Raw genomic sequence first — 17,508 nt, 5'->3', positions numbered from 1 at the left:
GGCAAATGGACCCAAGTTGGTGTCCAAAACATCTCTGGGAAACTGTATGGTACGGCAACGAAAGTACAGGATCAGAGCCCCCACAGGATCCTATGGGCAGCCTTGCACTACTCAATGCTCTGAGCCTCTGTAATGTCACGAGTGCTGTGCTGTGCTTAGCTGCTCTTTCAGTCATCGCCGACTCTTTGCAACACCGTGGACTGTAGCCCTCCAGGCTCCTCTGTCCACAGGGATTCTCCAGGCAAGAATACTGGAGTGGGTTGCCATGCTCTCATCCAGGGGATCTTCCCAACCCAGGGATCAAACCCAGGTCTCCTTCATTGCAGGCAGATTCTTTACCATCTGAGCCACCAGGGAAGCCCCAATGTCAAGAGTAAGATGCAACAATCCTCATGGGGTTATTTGAACAGTAAAGGAAATTATGCACATCCAGCCCTTAGACATTCTTACCATTATTACATCGAGTACAATTAAAAGAATAGTTAGAGACACAAACAAACAGTTACCTCTATAGAAAAGCAAAATCCTGCATCACCAGCTGCTACCCATCCCTTCATCCACCTCACTCGATGCAGAATTGAAGCCCTACCTGGACACTCGCAGCCAGAGCCCTCTGAGCCCACTGGCACTTTCCAAACATGCCTGAGCCTCCCCTAAACCAGCCTTTCATGACCACCAAGCTGTATTCGCTTGGAGGAGAGAGAAGCACAGTCCACCAAGGAGAGGAGAAACCAAGGCTACAGCAACTCACCCCCAAGTCCTGACGACCAGCAGGATTCATCCTCAGACTCCGGGCTGGACCACTGGGGCCCCAAGAAGAGGAGCCCCCTTCAGCCCTCTCCACGCAGCACCAACGAGGCGGGGGTGGGTGGGCTCTGCAACCCCGCACCCAGCTGAGCCCCAAGTCAGGGCAGCCCCCTTAAGAAGAGGACTCTCCATCCAGCCTTTCGCAAGAAGGCTGCAGCCAGAGCCTGGGGCTGCAGCACAGCCCCAAAAAGCTCAGCCTAGAGGCAGCAGGAGGAAACAGCCAAGTTGTGCTGTCCAGCGGGAAGTTTCTCTGTCTCCACAGCTCTCCTGGCCCCGAGGACTTGGGTTTGCATGAGTCAGGCATGGGGAGTTGAGGGGTGGGAAGTGGGGCGGGGGGGCGGGCAGTAAGGAGGGGTTGAGTTGTGTTTGGTTTTTAAGACCCAAACCAGGCTGTTCCAAGACGACCCGCTCAGAGGAACGCAGAAACCCGACACTTCATCGGTCTCCGTTTCTCCGGTCCCTGATGAGGAGACGATGAACCTCCCCAGGCCCTAGGCCTGGCTCCAGGCCCCAGGGCCACCCTGCTATAAATAGCCCCTCGGGTTCCGTCGACTGCTGATCCACAGCCATGTTTGGAGGAGGCCACTATAGCTGCTTCTAACAACTGGAAGCCACAACTATAGCCAAGGCTGGAGGTGTAGCCAGGACCACGGGGCCAGGCCCCCAGGAGCCTCAGGGATACTGAGCTGGGTTTGGTGGGGAGACTGGGGAGTCAAGAGCCTCCACTGGCGCAGGGGCGAAAGGGAAGCGCAGAGCAGGACAGCCAGGTCCTGCTTCTCCACCCCCCTCCCCAGTTACAACACTCCACATTCTTCAGCCTCCCCACCCCAAAAAGCCGGGAAAGATAAATAAAAACTTGGCCCCCGCAGAGTCTGGCCACACCGCCTCCAGAGGTGATAAGACAAAGTCCAAGCCGGCTCTGCGGTTGGAGGGGAGGGGGGAGGGGAGGCAGAGGAGGAAGCCGCCCTGGACAGTGACCCTCGTGCAGAGGATGGGGACGAACAGCTGGACGGTCATCCCCTGATGAATCACTGGGCTGCCCTCTCACTGACGGGGCTTCCTGTTTTCTGCAAAGTTTGGAAGCATGTGACACTCAGTAGCGGAAAGCAGACGTGCACAGGTAACACGTCTGGGGGTGGCTGGGCCGAGTCGCAGGGAGAACTAGAGAACCACAGATGGGGCGGGGGCGGGGCACGTGAGCAAAACAACTGAGGGCTCTGAGAAACACAGTGACCTCACAGACACAGGGCTGGAGACCGAGCCTCCAGCAGCTGCGACTCACACAGGGCCTTTCTCAGGAAGGCTGAGGTCTTCTCCGCACACCATCATCATACCCCCTCCCTCATTCAGTGAACGTTGCTGAGGGCCACCAGCTGGGCATAAGGCCCCCGACCTCAGAAAGCTTCCATCCTACAAAAGACGACTCTCATCTATGAAGCCCACGTGAGAAGCAGCTGTTTGGCCTCACTGACCGCTCTGTAGAATGGGTACAACACAGTCTGGTGTGATTTACCTGCTCCACCCAGAGCCTCTGGGGAAAACTACCCAAGGGTTTTACAAAGAGTTCTCTAGGGACTTCCTGGTCCAGTGGTTAAGAATTCCCCCTCCACTGCAGGGGACATGAGTTCGATCCCTGGTTGGGGAACTAAGATCCCACACGCTGCAGGGCAACTAAGCTCGCATGCTTACAACTAGAGAAAAGCCCGTGCACAGCCAAAAAGAGCCTGCGTGCCGCACCTAAGACCTGATGCAGTCGAATAGATAAATACATTAAAAAAAAAAAAAGAATACTCGAAGATTTTATTTTATAAAGAAAAATAAGCTCTCGGTCTGCCCACCCATCCCTTCATCCACCTTTAATTCTGTTCCTTTCCTCTCTGGGGCTCTCAAAGCCATCTATCCACAGCTCTGAACTTCTTCCCTGCACCTCCCAAGACACAGATCCATAATAGAACTTCTGATCCAACTCCCATAGGCACCAAGATCTCTCCCCTACCATCATCACCAAAACGCAATCGCTCCTCTGCTTAAAGGACACTATAAAAGGAAATTCCACACCCTCCCCCAAACCGTGTCTTATGTCTCTTCCTATCAGCCAGTTCCTCCTGGTATCTAACCCTCACCCTTCCTGTTGCAGATTCCGCCAGCACCGTTGACCCTGGTCCTCAATGCCGGCAGGGGCTGCTGACCACCGCTCAGATGCTCTGGGGCAGCTCAAGATCTGTGACCCTCGGCCCCGTTTTTCGCCTTCTCCTTCCCCACCATGCAGCAAGAGTGGGAACCCCAGGATCTGGGCGGGGTTGGTTTGGAGCAAAGACTGTGTGGGAAGAGTCCTGCCTTCTTTTGAGGTCCACAGACCAAACACAACAGCACTGGACCAAAGGGAAAGCTGTTTCCGGAGCCCAGGTCCCCAGGGGGCACAGTTGGGAGGAGGGTCTGTAAGCAGCAGCCATGTCAGGCAGCCAGAGACTGGTGACCAATCTACATCGGGGGCCCTTCCCCACCCCGACATCTCCTCCGGGGGCTGCGGCCACCCCCTCCCCTCTGCACCAGCCCCTCCAGCCACACCCCTTCCTCTCTCCTTCCTGCCCACCCGCCTGGATTTTTCCAAAACAAAGTGCGACACAGCACACCATCCACAAACCCTGCAACACACCAGCCTTGCTGGAGGAAAACAGCCATTCCTGCCCTGTGAGTCCTGGGCCGCAGGCCAGAGACAGGAAAACAGCTCAACAAACAGGCACATTATCACAGCAGCAAGACCCTGAGCAGCAGCCACGCCGCTTCAGAAATGGTCTCCTCACCAGGAGAGAGGGCAAGAGAGCTCAGTGGTTGGGCAGGGGACCCTGGGGGTCACTCAGCCTGGGACAGGTTTCTGGGAACCTCAAAAACTAGGTTTTCTCTCTTCCTTCACAGTACACAGGTCATTCTAGAATCTGCTCACTTGCTCAGCTTTTCAGGAACTCCTTTAACTAGACTAAGCAGACCAAGACTCATCACGTCCCTCCTCCCATATCAAGGCAAGACACCACTCTTAACCACCCCTGGCACGCACAGACACACACACTTTCATCCCCAATCAACAGATTTTCCCCTAAAAAACTTCTAATCCCAGCTAAGCGGCAACCTCTTTTTTCTCCAGGACCAAGGTCCGACACCCCCTCATGTCAAAAAGTTCTTCACGATGTCTAACTTCACTCTCTCCTGCTGCACCTTTACCTTGTTGGATCTATCTGGCCTGGGACGGCATTGTGGGGAGCAGCTGCCCTAGGACTCAACTTATAAGAACGTCCAGACCATTGGCTAAAAGGCTTGGTTCACACGACATCACCCTGTCCCCTGGGCAAGAGTCAGGAGTCCTGGAAACACCATATCCAGGCAGTGGTCCCAGGACGGAATGGAGAAGACAGATATTCATCGCATCTGTGAGCTCCTCCAAGCCTCTGTTTCCTCATCTATAAAATGGATTCATAGCATCTGCCATAGTGGGATGTCATGGGGATCAAAAAATACCCAGGCCAGCTTCTGGCCCTTAGCCAAAATAACAGTGATAAGAATGGCTAACATGTATTGAGCATACAGTATTCACTTTGTGAATGCACTTTGTGAATTATAGAATTCACTTTGTGTCCGTTAAGCTGGTTAATCCTTAGTAGTAGGTACACAAAACATTACTTCCCCCCTGCACCCCAGCCCCAGAAACATCACAAATGTGGACAAGGATCCCTCTCGGCATGTGTACTCCGCACCCACAGGACCCGTGCATACCTTTTCCACTAATTTGAGAGGCATGTTCTTCCTCCTGGCCAGCCCCCGTGTGGCCCTGGGGACACCTCCGCCTTGAGGGGCTGGGCAATGTGGAGTGGCAGTGGGCTCCCCACCGACGTGCACTGCCTGCAGGAGCCTAGCGCCTCCCTCCCCGCCGTGGGTCAGGCAGCTGTCAGATGATATGGCCCCATGCCATCAACAGCTCCCCCTGTGCCAACCGCCAAAACCACTCCCTGTTCCTCTGCAGATGAGGGCGGGAGAGGATGGAGAGGCCCGCTGAGGGGCGAATTGTCAGAGAAGGGCAGGGAAGAAAGGGAAGGTCCGACTTCACTGGGCATCTGGCCCTGGGGTGTGAGGACAAGCCCAGGCACGAGTTGGGATCAAAGCAGGGGACCCAAGGAGCCCCTCCTTCGTTCCCTGGGGTCCTTCCACTTAAGGAGTTTGCCTGTCACCCTCCACCAAAAAACCACACGGCAGGAGAAGCCCGCGAGGTGAACCAGCCCATCTTTCAGCTTCCTCCTGAATCAGTGGCATTTAGCCATTTTCCAAGCCTCTTCTGTCCAAAGAAGCAGAGCCTATGATCCCCAAGAGCCTAGGAGTCCCTCTTCATCTCTGCCCTCAGTCCCTCTTGCTGCAGTGTCACCCATTCCCATGGCCCTGCTCACCACCCAGCCAGCCCTTGCACACCCTCCCTCCCCACCTACTGAGGTCTGCTTAAGTGATGGGCAAATGAGCCCTGAATCCAGCTGAGCTGGATGGAGGCTAAAGCCAAGAATGAGGCTAAGTCATGGGCCTGCTCACCCTTTTGCCCCACCCCCCGGTGGCTCAGATGGTAATGAGTCTGCCTGCAGTGCAGGAGACCAGGGTTCGATCCCTGGGTCAGGAAGATCCCCTGGAGAAGAAAATGGCAACCCACTCCAGTGTTTATGTCTAGAAAGTCCCATGGGTGGAGGAGCCTGGCAGGCTACAGTCCATGGTGTCACAAAGAGTCGAACACAACTGAGCAACTTCACTTTCTTACTTTCTTTCTTGCAGTCTGGAATTGAGTTAAGTAACCTTGCCTGCCCTTCTAGATAGGAGATTGTGAGGGATGCCCCACCAAACAAGTCAGGTGTGAGACGTCATCCACCTCCCCGCATCCCCCACTCACCAGGGAACCACCACGTCTTCCTCTTCCTCCCCTTCCCCATACTTACATCTTCCTCAAGGCTTTTCCGTGTGTTTCCACCCCGAGAGGCTGCTTCTCCCTGGAGACAAAGAAAAGGCAGTCAGGGAGGGGAGTCGAGGAAAGTCATCAAAAGGTCCTGGGTCTTTCACTGCCTGGTGTGGCAGTGATGGGAGTGGGGGCCTGGCAGGGAGCTTGCTTGTTTGTGCAGCATCTTTGTCCACTAAAGGCCCCTTGGAGCCAACTGCACCCACTCATGTGTGTCTCTCCTGGGGAGATATCATTATTCCCATTTTGCAGATTAGAAAACTGAGGCACAGACAGGCTTGAGACATGCTACAGTATCACAAATAGAACCTTGGCTGAGTTGAGATATGAACCCAAGTCCTCCAAGCCCATCAGCTAGCTGCCAGCCTTGGTTTCCCGACTGCACGATCCACCCACTTCCTTCCCTTCCTCCTCCATGCAGCCTTGAGGAAACCATCTGTCCTTCTGCTAAGGCAGAAAGATGTGTTTGGAAAGATCTTCCTGGCTCTCTCACATGCTACATATTTAATAAAGAAGACCACATTTTAGCACTGGCCTCTCCCTCCCTGCCTGCCTCGTCCCCCAGCAATCATTTCCCAACACACAGGGGGATGGTCTGATGTCCGGCTCTCCATGTCACAAGGTCTCTACCCTTCCCCAAGTTCCACAAATCTACTCCAGAAGGGTGTCCTCAGACATATCTGTTCACTGTCCCCCCATCTTCCTTCTGCTTTCCCGGCCTCCCCAAGCTGCTCCCTGCCCCCCGCCCCACCTGCCATCACTCACCGTGTCTACTACATTCTTCGGAGCAGTCTCAGTGTTGACGGCCTGTGGACAGAGAGACAGCACAGCGTGAGGCCTCAGGGCAAACAGCCCCAGGCTGGCTCTCCTCCCCGGGCTGGAGGCCATGATGGGCAGGAGGCCTCTGGAGACAGCTTGGATGGCGCCAACCCAAGACTCAGACACAATGTGCTGACCCGAGGCTTGGGGGCAGAACTTGGAAAGTGGAAGACAATCCTATTGGTCCTAGAACCATCCAGCTCAATACACCTCAAGAGGGACCCTAAGCCCGACCCCTCAAAAGGGAACAAGGAGCGAGTAAGCGACTCCTGTTCCTACCTGCCAGGCGTGTGTACCTACACCAGACGCTTCATCTACTCATAAGAACCCAGTGGGGCAGGGACCCTTACCATCTTTGAGCCTTACTTTACCAATAAGAAGAAATCAGATGAATGGACCAAAGCCACTGACTACTAAGGGGAACAAAAGGGTTGGACCCCATCTTGGGTCTCTACGCCTCAAGCTGTGTGAAACTGCAGTGGTCCGGCTTTCAAGGACCACCCCACACGGGCCCTGCCCCCCACCTTGCAGACCTCAGTCTCCATGCCCCAAAGCTCTGCTCCATCCAGACTCCTCGCTATTCCCACATCCAGGACTTGGCTTGTGGAATGGCTTCTCCCTTTTTCCTGCAAGCTCTCCTCTTCGATGAAGCCCTCTCTGAACACCCCAGCAAGGCGGGCTGTCTCCCACCTCTGAACTCCAGTAAGCCTTACTGTCTGAGCTATTTATCTGGGCCTCGGTGCATGAATAATCTCATTGTGGGAATAGGTCTCATTCCAACTATTGTTTTATTTGTGATTCTTATCCCATTTTCCTCCAAAACAGATTCAAAGCAGCTTTTCTTTAACCAACTCAGTTGCCACATCCCTCATGCTGGAGACTGTGGTTGATGTGTAGTGGGCAGTCACTAAACACCTGAGGACTGATCCTGTCCCTCATCCTGGTGCAATCCTTCCCTCACCCAGACCAACAGAAGTGCTTCCCACTAAAGGCATCCTGAAACATGGGCTCCTCAGACTCCCTCATCACAAGAGAAAAGCTTCCCATTCCAGGGCCACCTCCTGACCATAGTCTCCAGGGCTCTGTTTCCAACTCAGTGATGTGGTTAGAGGGGCACTTGAATCTTGCAAGTGGGCATGAGTCAAGGTCATGAAAACAAGTCTTCACTGAGATGACCATGGACCAGATATAGATAATGGATCTCAGAATAGGAAACATCGGCCCCAACCCTATCCCCAGGACCTGAGAATGCACTGTTCATGTCTGAAGACAGGGGAATGAACAGAATGACTTCTGGCATCTGGGAGAGAATTGGACCAAGATAGGCATGGAGGAGGGCTTCCCTGGTGGCTCAGACAGTAAAGAATCTGCCTACAATGAAAGAGACCTGGGTTTGATCTCCAGGGGAAGATCCCCTGGAGAAGGAAACAGCAACCCACTTGGTTTTCTTGCCTGGAATATGCCATGGACAAAGGAGCCTGGCTGGCTGAAGTCCATGGGGTTGCAAAGAGTCGGATATGACTGAGCAACTAACACTTTCAGGCTTGGAGGAAGGAAGCAGGCTGAGCTAAAGGCAGTAGTGCTCTTTCTAAAAACACACAAACTTTACCCTACCGTACTAGAGACAGAGTATGCCATGGCCAGAGGAGCCTGGCAGGCTGCAGTCCATGGGGTCGCAAAGAGTCAGACACAACTGAGTGACTAACACACACACACACTAGAGACAGGAGGCTGAGGCCAAAACTTCTTTCCAGGTGAATAAAACCTCCTGTGTAGTTCAGGGTCAAGGCAGCTTGGGACAGTCGAGGGAGCACAGGGTCCAGGAACGGAGTCGGAGCTGGGAGGTCCATCAGCCAGCCCCTCCCAGCCTTCTCGGTTGACCCACCTGGAGTCTGAGGATGACTCCGCAGAGCAATGAAGATGCCACATTCTGTCCCCACCCAGCCCAGCCCTAACCCTCCCCCAGCCGCCCCCTTCCTCCCCCAGAGTCCCCACTCCTGAGCCACAGGCCATGGGGCAGGAGGCAAATGAGCCCACAAGAAATCCCCAGGGATCCCTGCCCTAGACGGAGCTCTAGGAGGTGCTTGACAATCGGGACCAGGGTCCCCCTCAGCCTCCCACCACCAGCCGGCCCCACCCAGCAGAGTCCTCAGATGCAGAGCCAGGCTGCCCCGCCCTCGGATCCCCTGGCCGTCTCTTCTGGTCCACAGCTCTGTGATGCTCACGTGGAGACCGTGGGCTGCACAGCACACCCAAGTGCCTCCACCCTGAGTGGCTCTGGCCTCCTGTGGGGAGGAGAAGGCCTAGAGAGCAGTTCACAGGGACCTTCTGCATGCAGAGTCTACACAACACAACTGAGTCTGGACCCAGATCTCCCAGCTTCAGTGCCCTCACTCTTCACAGTCTGTACAATCAGCTTCCCTGACAGGGAAAAAGGACAGAAACGGGGTGGGGTGGAGAAGCTGCAGACAGAATACCTGCCTCAGGTCCATTACAGTCCCCTAAGAGCCCCTCGTCCTGCTCTGGGGAAAGCCTCCCAAGAGACCCCGACTGGGTGGAGCAGAGTGAGAGCTGGGGGCCTCAAACTGGAGTGTGCCTGCCAATCACCTGGAGGGCTGCTGACACTCAGGCAGGCCTCTGGGCCCTCCCCAGAGGTCAGAACCCACAGACTAGGGAAGGATCCAAAAACGAGCATTTCTAACAGGTTTCCAGGTCCGGGAATGACACTATGAAAACTACCAATCTAGACTGGCAGCGTTGGCAACAGCCGGCCAGACCACGTCCTGACTCTCTGCTACTAACTGCGACCTCAGGTAGGTCACCGTGTCCTTGCTGCTCTCCGGCAGGACTGCGCGGTCCTATCCTGGGAGATGCAAATGAGATGAAGCACAGAAAGCACTCAGAACAGGGCCGGGCCCTTAGGAAGCTCTCCATAAATGTGAGCTGTTGTTTATCATCTCCACCCCACCCCACCCTGCCCCACCTTGACCCTCCTGTCCCACCCCTCCTGGGTCTGGCACGGTGCAGACCAGGGAGGCAATATTAGAAACCACAGGCCTCAGCAGGGCAAGAGCAACCTCTCTCCCTGCCAGCAATCATCTGAGCACCAGCCCCTCTGCCTGCATCCCTTCCCACGCCAGCTGGAGGCCAGCCACAGGGCCAGCCATTAAAGGCCTGCCCTCAACATTAGTGAAGAGGCTTTCTGAGGAGCTAAAAATTTCCAAAAAAACACTTCCAATCTCAACACCCAGTGTTTTCCTGCAGTGTTTGCAAACATAGCCCAGCATGTACACTGCACTCCCCTCCCCTCTCCTCCACCCCTCGCCTCCACCCAGGCCTCCTGGGATTGAAGTCCTGCTTCCCTGTTTCCCAGGCACTGCCAGTTCTGGGGCTAGTGGGAATGAAAAAGGCAAGGGAACTGGTAACAGAAGAGGGGTCTCCCGTCAGGCCACCCCTGTCCCAGGCCCTGCAGGGAGGCTTGGGTATGCTACAGGAAGCTCCCAGGCCATCAGGGCTTCAGTGGCTGACAGAGACCCACTAGGCCTCAGCTGTCACCCTAATTTAGCATGCACACACACACCCTATTTTTTGCACACCACTCCTCAGACACCATCTCCTCCCTCCCCATTTCACAGATGGGGAAACTGAGGTACAGAAAGGTACAGGTATGACTTGCTCAGCCTCTCACAGTGAGATGCACGGCAGGACTCCGGTGGGCACCCATGTTTTATAAAGCCCACCACTGAGCCCCCTGCTGCCCCTCACCCCAATTCCTAGCTGGCCTGCAGGCGGGATGAGCAGGTGCCAGCTGGCCAACTCTGCTTTTCCTTCCCCCTAAGGCTCAGCAGTACCTTGTGGCTCAGCTGATAAAGAATGCACATGCAGTGCAGGAAACCTGGGTTCGATCCCTGGGTTGGGAAGATGCCCTGGAGAAGGGAAAGGCTACCCACTCCAGTATTCTGGCCTGGAGAATTCCATGCACTGTATAGTCCATGGGGTCGCAAAGAGCTCGGACACGACTGAGCGACTTTCACTTTCACTTTTCAAGGTTCAGCAGTAGAAGGATGAAGCAGATGGAACCCAGATAAGGGTGGTACCCCCCCATTTGGCCCCGCCCCCTGCCCAATGCCAGGACAAACCCAGGCTTTTCAAAGCCGAATCACTGCCCCACCAGGGGTCTTCCGGAATGCCTCCTGCCCCCAGGCAAGACAACTCAAATCCAGCTCAGGAGCAAGTGGAAGGGTTTGGACCTGGAACTGCTTGACGGCCAAGTCTCACGGTGCATGTTGCACCCCAGGTGCCTCACTCGCCTGACCTCCTCCTGGTCCTGGTCTGGAGGTGCCTTTTCATAATGTGACTGCAGTAACAAGAACGACTCAGCAGGCACTAAGGATGTCCTGGGCTTAACACTGCGCTCTTCACTTTCATGATTATCAGTCCTCACAACCAATGTTCACCAGGTAAGCATTATCTCATTTCACAGGTGAGGGAAACTGAGGGGCCAAGAGATTAAATCACCCGATCAAGGTCACATAGCCGGTAGATAAAGACAGCTGGTTTTTGAACGCGGCTCCTTACATCCACCTCATGCTAGTCTCCTCTTGGGTATAATCTTCATCCAGTTGCTCTTACTCTTAATCAACTGCCCTCCTGTTGGGAACAAGTCTTCTGCGGCTTAAAAACTAATTGTCTCGGGCCCTCAGGAGGATAAGGCTTCTTCAATACACTTCCAGAGGAAGAGGAGGAAATGGGCTGCAGCAGGAGAGACTGGGATCAGACATCAGAGAGAACTTCCTGAATTCGAAGGGCTGTGAACCACAGGATGGATAAGGGAAGCTGCACATCCTTTGCTCAATTTTTTTCTTTTTTTTCCAAAAAAAGACAAGCATGTCCTCTCACTGGGTTTAATCACCCCCAGTGGTGTGGGCCGGAGGAGGGGCCAGTCTGCCAAGGCTGCTGTGGCTGGGATGACTGCCTCGAGGTTCATGCAAGAGGACACGTCGGTGGCCGGCAGGGAGGGTGGGCTGGGAAAAAAATGTGTCTGTAGGCTGCTGTTCTGGAGGAAGGAAAAGGCAGAGGGCCATGGCGGGTGGGGGAGGTGCCCAAGCCCTGGACTGGGGGGAGGAAGGGCCGGGCAGAATGCGGACTCAGCCTCCGGAGGAACATTCCGTCCAGAAATTCCTCACACCCTCCCCCCTCTCACCCCTCCAGCTTCCCCTCTCTTGCCCCCTGGGAGCCCTGGAATTCGGACAGTTTTTCAGGCCAAAAAAGACCCCATGACATCACATCTACTGCCACGGATAGACTGTGAGGTCAGGGACAGCGCTGCCTGCCCGTTGGGAGGCGAATCGAGGACCCACATTATTCTAGGCTCGTGTGTTCTCAAAATAGAGCCCTAAGCAGATGAAGAAAAGGGGTTGAAAGCCAAAGGGAAGGGCAGGGAAGCACCATTAACTGGGCACTTAGAGGGGGCGTGGCCGGGAGGGCACTTCGCAGGCCCCACAGCCAGTCGGGGACCAGTAACCTGGTAACAAGGCAGCGGCAGGCAGGGGAGCACTCTGAATCTCTCTCGGCCAATGAGGACACTGAGTTTCCAGGGTGGTTGGCCAGCTCCACTTGAGATCCGGTCAGCCCTTCGCCTCCAGTTATTTCCCAGCATCCCGGGAAGAGGCGGTCATCAAAACGGAGGGCAAGGGGCTAAGGGAGAGGGCACCAGCAGCCCAGGGCCCATGAGTCTTTGAGTAAAGTTGCTGCAGAGGCCACATCCTCTCCTGGGCAGGCCAAGGCCACCAGAGTAAAAGAGCACGCTGGATGTGAACAAATGGAATGTGATGCCTGATTTTTCCCTGCACACCCAGGGAGGGGCCTAGGCAAGCTCACACCTGTCTTCAGGGTCCCCCCAATTCACCCTGAGGGACCCAGGACCCGACTCCAGGTGGTTGAGGCTGGGCAACTGTGGACCCCACCCCCCTACCCTGTCTTGCTTGCTTGTGCTCACCAGGCTGGCCCTGAGCCAGGCTGGAATATTTCTCACCCCCTCCTGCGACCCTCTCCTCCCTGTGGACATTGTTCTCCTCCCTCTCGGTCAGGGCATTGCGAGTGTGCACCTCCCCAGGCCCTTCCTCCATGACCCCCTGGCTGCCCTGGCGCAAGTCTTCCACCCAACGACTGTGCCAGCGTCATTTGCTCTACCAGCCCTCCTCCTGGCAGCCCCCTAGCCCCTGAGCCACACCCCACAGCTGGCGGCAGACTTCACTCACAACTCCTGCTTTGGGTCACTTCCCCACTCAAGGACCCACAATGGCCCTTAGTGCTTGGCTCATCAAGTTCAAGTTCCCCAACCTGGCTTCTGGATTCCTCTCCCTTATCTGGCCCCTTTTCCCTTGTGGACTCCACTTCCTTCCCCCTCCTTTTATCTGCATCCTCTGCTCTCCTCTCCTCACTGCCCACCACCATGCCACCTGGGTTCCCGCCTCCTTTCCCACACTCAGGCTCTTCCCACCAGCACCCCAGCCAGAGCCAAAGAAACAAGACGGCCCGGCCCCTCATCCCCCCAGCAAGGGCGCTGGATTTGCTCCGGCCCCCAAGCTTGGTCTTTTGTTTCAGCCCTCTCCGTTTCAGCCCTGCTGCTTGCTGGAAGGCCCACCCTCCTTCCCTCTTCTTGTCCATTTCCTCAAGTCTTAACCTGGACTTGAAACAGGAGGCAGGCTTGCCCGCCCAGCGCAGCAGAGTGACGGCTGCCTCCTTGGACCCCAAGGCTACCTCTGGTCAAAACCCCTGAGTACAGCCACTAGTTCACTTCCACAGTAGGGTTCACTCTCTCCCACTAAACAGGGCGAGGCCCTTCACCCAACTGGGCCCTCTCCCAGTGGGAGTCAAAGGGGATGTGGTTAGTACATTCATGGATGCCTTGCCCTCTGGGGACCACGTCCCTTCATAGCCCAATATAAGGACGGGACCTCAGTGGGCCCTGAGGACTTCCACCCAAGCACCCCCCACAGCGAGAAAACCTTCCATCTGCACCATAATAGGCGTGAGTGTGATGTGTTCCAGTGACAGACAGTGACTCCACCAGACAGCCCCGACGGCCCATTTTAGGTGTTAGAAAACTCTTCTCTATACCCAGGTCTCCTGCTCTTTATGAGACCCTCCACCTAGGAGGTGCTCCTCTGGAGAGCAATGGCAAGGAAGCCAGTTTGTCCTTCAGGAAGGTCTCACTCCCATTCTATACCCACCTCCCCACCCCATACCCTCCCTCTCCACACCAGGCAGTCGAGGGGGCTGCTGCTGCTAAGTCACTTCAGTCGTGTCCGACTCTGTGTGACCCCATAGACGGCAGCCCACCAGGCTCCCCCGTCCCTGGGATTCTCCAGGCAAGAACACTGGAGTGGGTTGCCATTTTCTTCTCCAATGCATGAAAGTGAAAAGTGAAAGTGAAGTCGCTCAGTCGTGTCCGACTCTTAGCAACGCCATGGACTGCAGCCTACTAGGCTCCTCCATCCATGGGATTTTCCAGGCAAGAGTACTGGAGTGGGGTGCCATTGCCTTCTCCAAGTCGAGGGGGCACACAAACTCATTTCCATCCCCACTCATGGCTCTGCGAATCCTCTTTGGAATGCAATGCTCAGAGTTTGCCCTTTCCTTTGAAAACCAGGACTCTCTCGGGTTCATCTCTCCTGGCTTTGCTCCATTTTCCGGAATCTCCAAAAGATGGCCCCCCATGGCCCACTCAGTGCCCTGGGATGAAATGCATCAAGGTTAGGAGTTCAGACGAACTAAAGCCACTGCCAGCCACTCTCCCTGATGGAGAGAAGGATGGCAGAGCTGGGCTGGGGGGCTCCACATGCTTCTCAGGGGCCTTCTTCTCTTCCACGAGGCAGCCTGGTGCCTCCTCACCCTAGATCTGACACAGGGACATCCTGAGCAAGTCATCTGAAAATCTCAGGACCACCACCTCACAACCATTAGGATGCCTACTATCAAAAAGAAGAAGGAGAAGAAAACAAAGAGTTTGGGCAAAGATGTGGAGAAGTTAGAACCTCTTGTGCACCACCGGTTGTAATACAAAATGGTACAGCCACCGTGGGCGAGTATGGTGGTCCCTCCAAAAAAAAGTCACAAGCAGAATTACTATGTAATCCAGCAGTTCCACTCATGAGTATATACCCAACAGCACTGCAAGCAGGGACTGACAGAGATATTTATATGACCATGTTCATAGTAGCATCATTCACAGTAACTGAAACGTGGAAACGACCCAAGTGTTTACTGACAGATACATGAGTCAGTAAAATGCGGTATATACACAGGGAAGCCTGGCGTGCTGCAGTCCATGGGGTCGCAAAGAGTCAGACACAACATAGCAACTGAACAACAAACAACAGTCCATCCAATGGAGTGTTCAGTTCAGTCGCTCAGTCGTGTCCGACTCTTTGCGACCCCATTACTCAGCCTTAAAAAGGAAGGACATTCTGACACATGCTACAGCATGGATGAACCTTGAGGACATTACTCTGGGGGTAATAAGCCAGTCACAAAGGACAGATTTTGTATGAATCCACTCATGAGGTACATTAAGTCATCAGACTCACAGAGGCGGAAAGTAGAAAGGTGGCTGGCAGGGACTACAGAGCTCTTATTTAATGGGTGTAGAGCCTTTTGTTTCACAAGATGAAAAGCGTGCTGGAGGTGGATGGTGGTGATGGTTGTCCAATGAATCGGGTGTACTTAATACACTGATTGTGGACTCCAAAATGATTAAAATGATAATTTGTATGTTATGTGTATTTTACCACAGGTTTCCCTGGTGGCTCAGCGGTAAAGATTCCGCCTGCAATGCAGGAGCCGCTGGAGACACGGGTTTGATCCCTGGGTCGGGAAGATCCCCTGGAGGAAGGTATGGCAACCTACTCCAGTATTCTTGCCTGGAGAGTTCCATGGACAGAGGTGCCTGGAGGTCTACAGTCCATGGCGTTGCAAAGATTTGGACATAACCAAAGAGACTTTGTGCGTACATACATATTTTACCACAATTAAAAAAAAAAGTGAATCAGAGTGAAAAAAACAATGTCGGTGCCTCAGTTTCTTCTCCTAAGAAAGAGCAGGATTTGACTAGATGTCCTGTGGTCCTCTCACTTCTGTGGCTCCATGCCCACTGAATCCACATCTGCCCTCCAGAAGCCCTGGCACTCGGCAGAAAAGAACCAGCATGAAAACAGTGCCCGGCACAAGGGAGGTGCTGGGGAGATGTTAGCTGGTAGGACAGAGGGCAGATAGATGGATGGAGAGTGGGTTATGGGGCTTCCCTGGTGGCTCAGTGATAAAGAATCTGCCTGCTAATGTAGGAGACTCAAGTTCAATCTCTGGATTGGGAAGATCTCCTGGAAAAGGGAATGGTTATCCACTCCAGGACTCTTTGCCTGGAAAATTCCATAGCCAGAGGAGCCTGGCGAGCTACAAGATGGATGGCAGACAGATGGATGGATAGACTGGCCCCTAAATCCCAGGCCCTCTGGCTCGTGACTAGCACTGTTTAGAAGAAGAAATCCAGGAGAAGCCCACTTGGCAATAGCAGGCATTGACATCAACAGCAATCACTGAGGGTATCAGGGGGAAAGCTGGCCTAGGAATCCACAACCCCACTCCTGATCCAGCCTACCCCCCACTGCTGTGTGACTGTGAACCAGTCACCTGGTCTTTCTAAGCACCAGTTTGCTCCTCTCCCCAGGATGGGCCCACACCTGTCCAGACTTCCACACAAGTCACTGTGGGCTCGGGGAGCCCAGCATCAGGGGAAAGGCTCTGAGAACCGCAGCTGCTGTGTAATAAACCAATCCCGTTTGTCAGAATCATGGTTATGAGTGTGGACCCTGGTGCCAGGCTACTGAGGTGAAACCCCAGGGCCCCTTCCAAACAACTCTGCGGCCTTAAGTCTTATCAGGGTTCTTCACCTGAGACATTGGGGTAATCACAGCACCTCCTTTACTGCACTGTGCTGAAGAATAAATGAGTTTATTTTTGTAAAGCTCTCACGACAAAGGTCTGCAAAGAGGAAATTCCATACATGGGTTAGCTTTTCACTTGCTCTGATTACTGAAATCAACCTGGCATCCCCATCCCCCACCACACACTCTCCACCCCACCTGTGATTCAATAGGACTTGTTCCGCAGGACATTTCACATCCTGGTTTTGGGGCTGGCCTGTAGAGGAGAAGCAGTGCCCACACAGCTCTCCCCCCACCCAGGTCTCCTGGGTGCCAGGCTTTGGGTGCAGAAGGGCTCAGATCCAGCCCACTTCGGTGGCCACTGCACTTGGCCATCACCCTCGGGAAATTCCTTTGGACTCTTATTTTTCCGAAGTTGAGAAGAGCTGCCTCAGCGCTTTCCAAGGATCAGGAGCATCCCCGACAAGCACCCCCTCACCCCTCTCCAGCCTGCCCCCAACAGTGGACCCCACAGGAGGGAGGTGACCCTAGGACCCTTCTCCTCAAGCCCTTGGGCAACATCTGTTGAGTAAGACAAAAATACGGGTTGAAGATTAAGCCACTCTGCCCTGGTTGGCCTGGCACAGGCTGGAAAATGTTTGGCTGGCAGGGCCCTGAGGCTGGCAGAGATCCTGGGCCCAAGGATGAGTGGTCCCAACCCTGGGGCAGCGGGGTGGGGGCTGAACGGAAGTGAGATGGGTGAGAAGGCCAGAGGGAGAGCTGGGGACATGGAGAAAACTCAACAGAAAGACGAACACAGTGTGAGGCAAGAGGGAGGAGTCGGGGAGCCCAGAGACCAGCCCTGCAGAGGCTGAAGGGCAGGCATGGAAGGGAAAAGGAAGGAAAAATACGACCCGCCCTTTCCTCCCTCTTCTGAACCTGCTCAAAGCCCTTGCCTGCCTGCCGTGAGGAAACAGG

At 54.6% G+C, this 17,508-nt stretch overlaps 1 protein-coding gene across 12 annotated transcripts in view; it reads right to left on the bottom strand.

Annotated features, from left to right (window-relative positions):
* TNS1 (tensin 1) overlaps positions 1-17,508 on the bottom strand; it is a 216,245-nt gene that overhangs the window by 101,616 nt on the left and 97,121 nt on the right. For 11 of the 12 annotated variants that reach the window (XM_070386865.1, XM_070386851.1, XM_070386857.1 and 8 more), the window contains 2 exons: positions 6,554-6,595; positions 5,772-5,822 (listed from right to left, as the gene is read on the bottom strand). In XM_070386865.1, the coding sequence (XP_070242966.1) occupies positions 5,772-5,822; positions 6,554-6,595 (93 nt within the window). Of the gene's footprint in view, positions 1-751; positions 1,087-5,771; positions 5,823-6,553; positions 6,596-17,508 lie in introns of those variants that run through there. The other variant, XM_070386889.1, reaches the window with a different exon arrangement.

Source organism: Bos mutus, chromosome 2, assembly GCF_027580195.1.
Source record: "Bos mutus isolate GX-2022 chromosome 2, NWIPB_WYAK_1.1, whole genome shotgun sequence".
Lineage (NCBI taxonomy): Eukaryota > Metazoa > Chordata > Mammalia > Artiodactyla > Bovidae > Bos > Bos mutus.
This window is presented reverse-complemented; position numbering and strand designations above follow the sequence as displayed.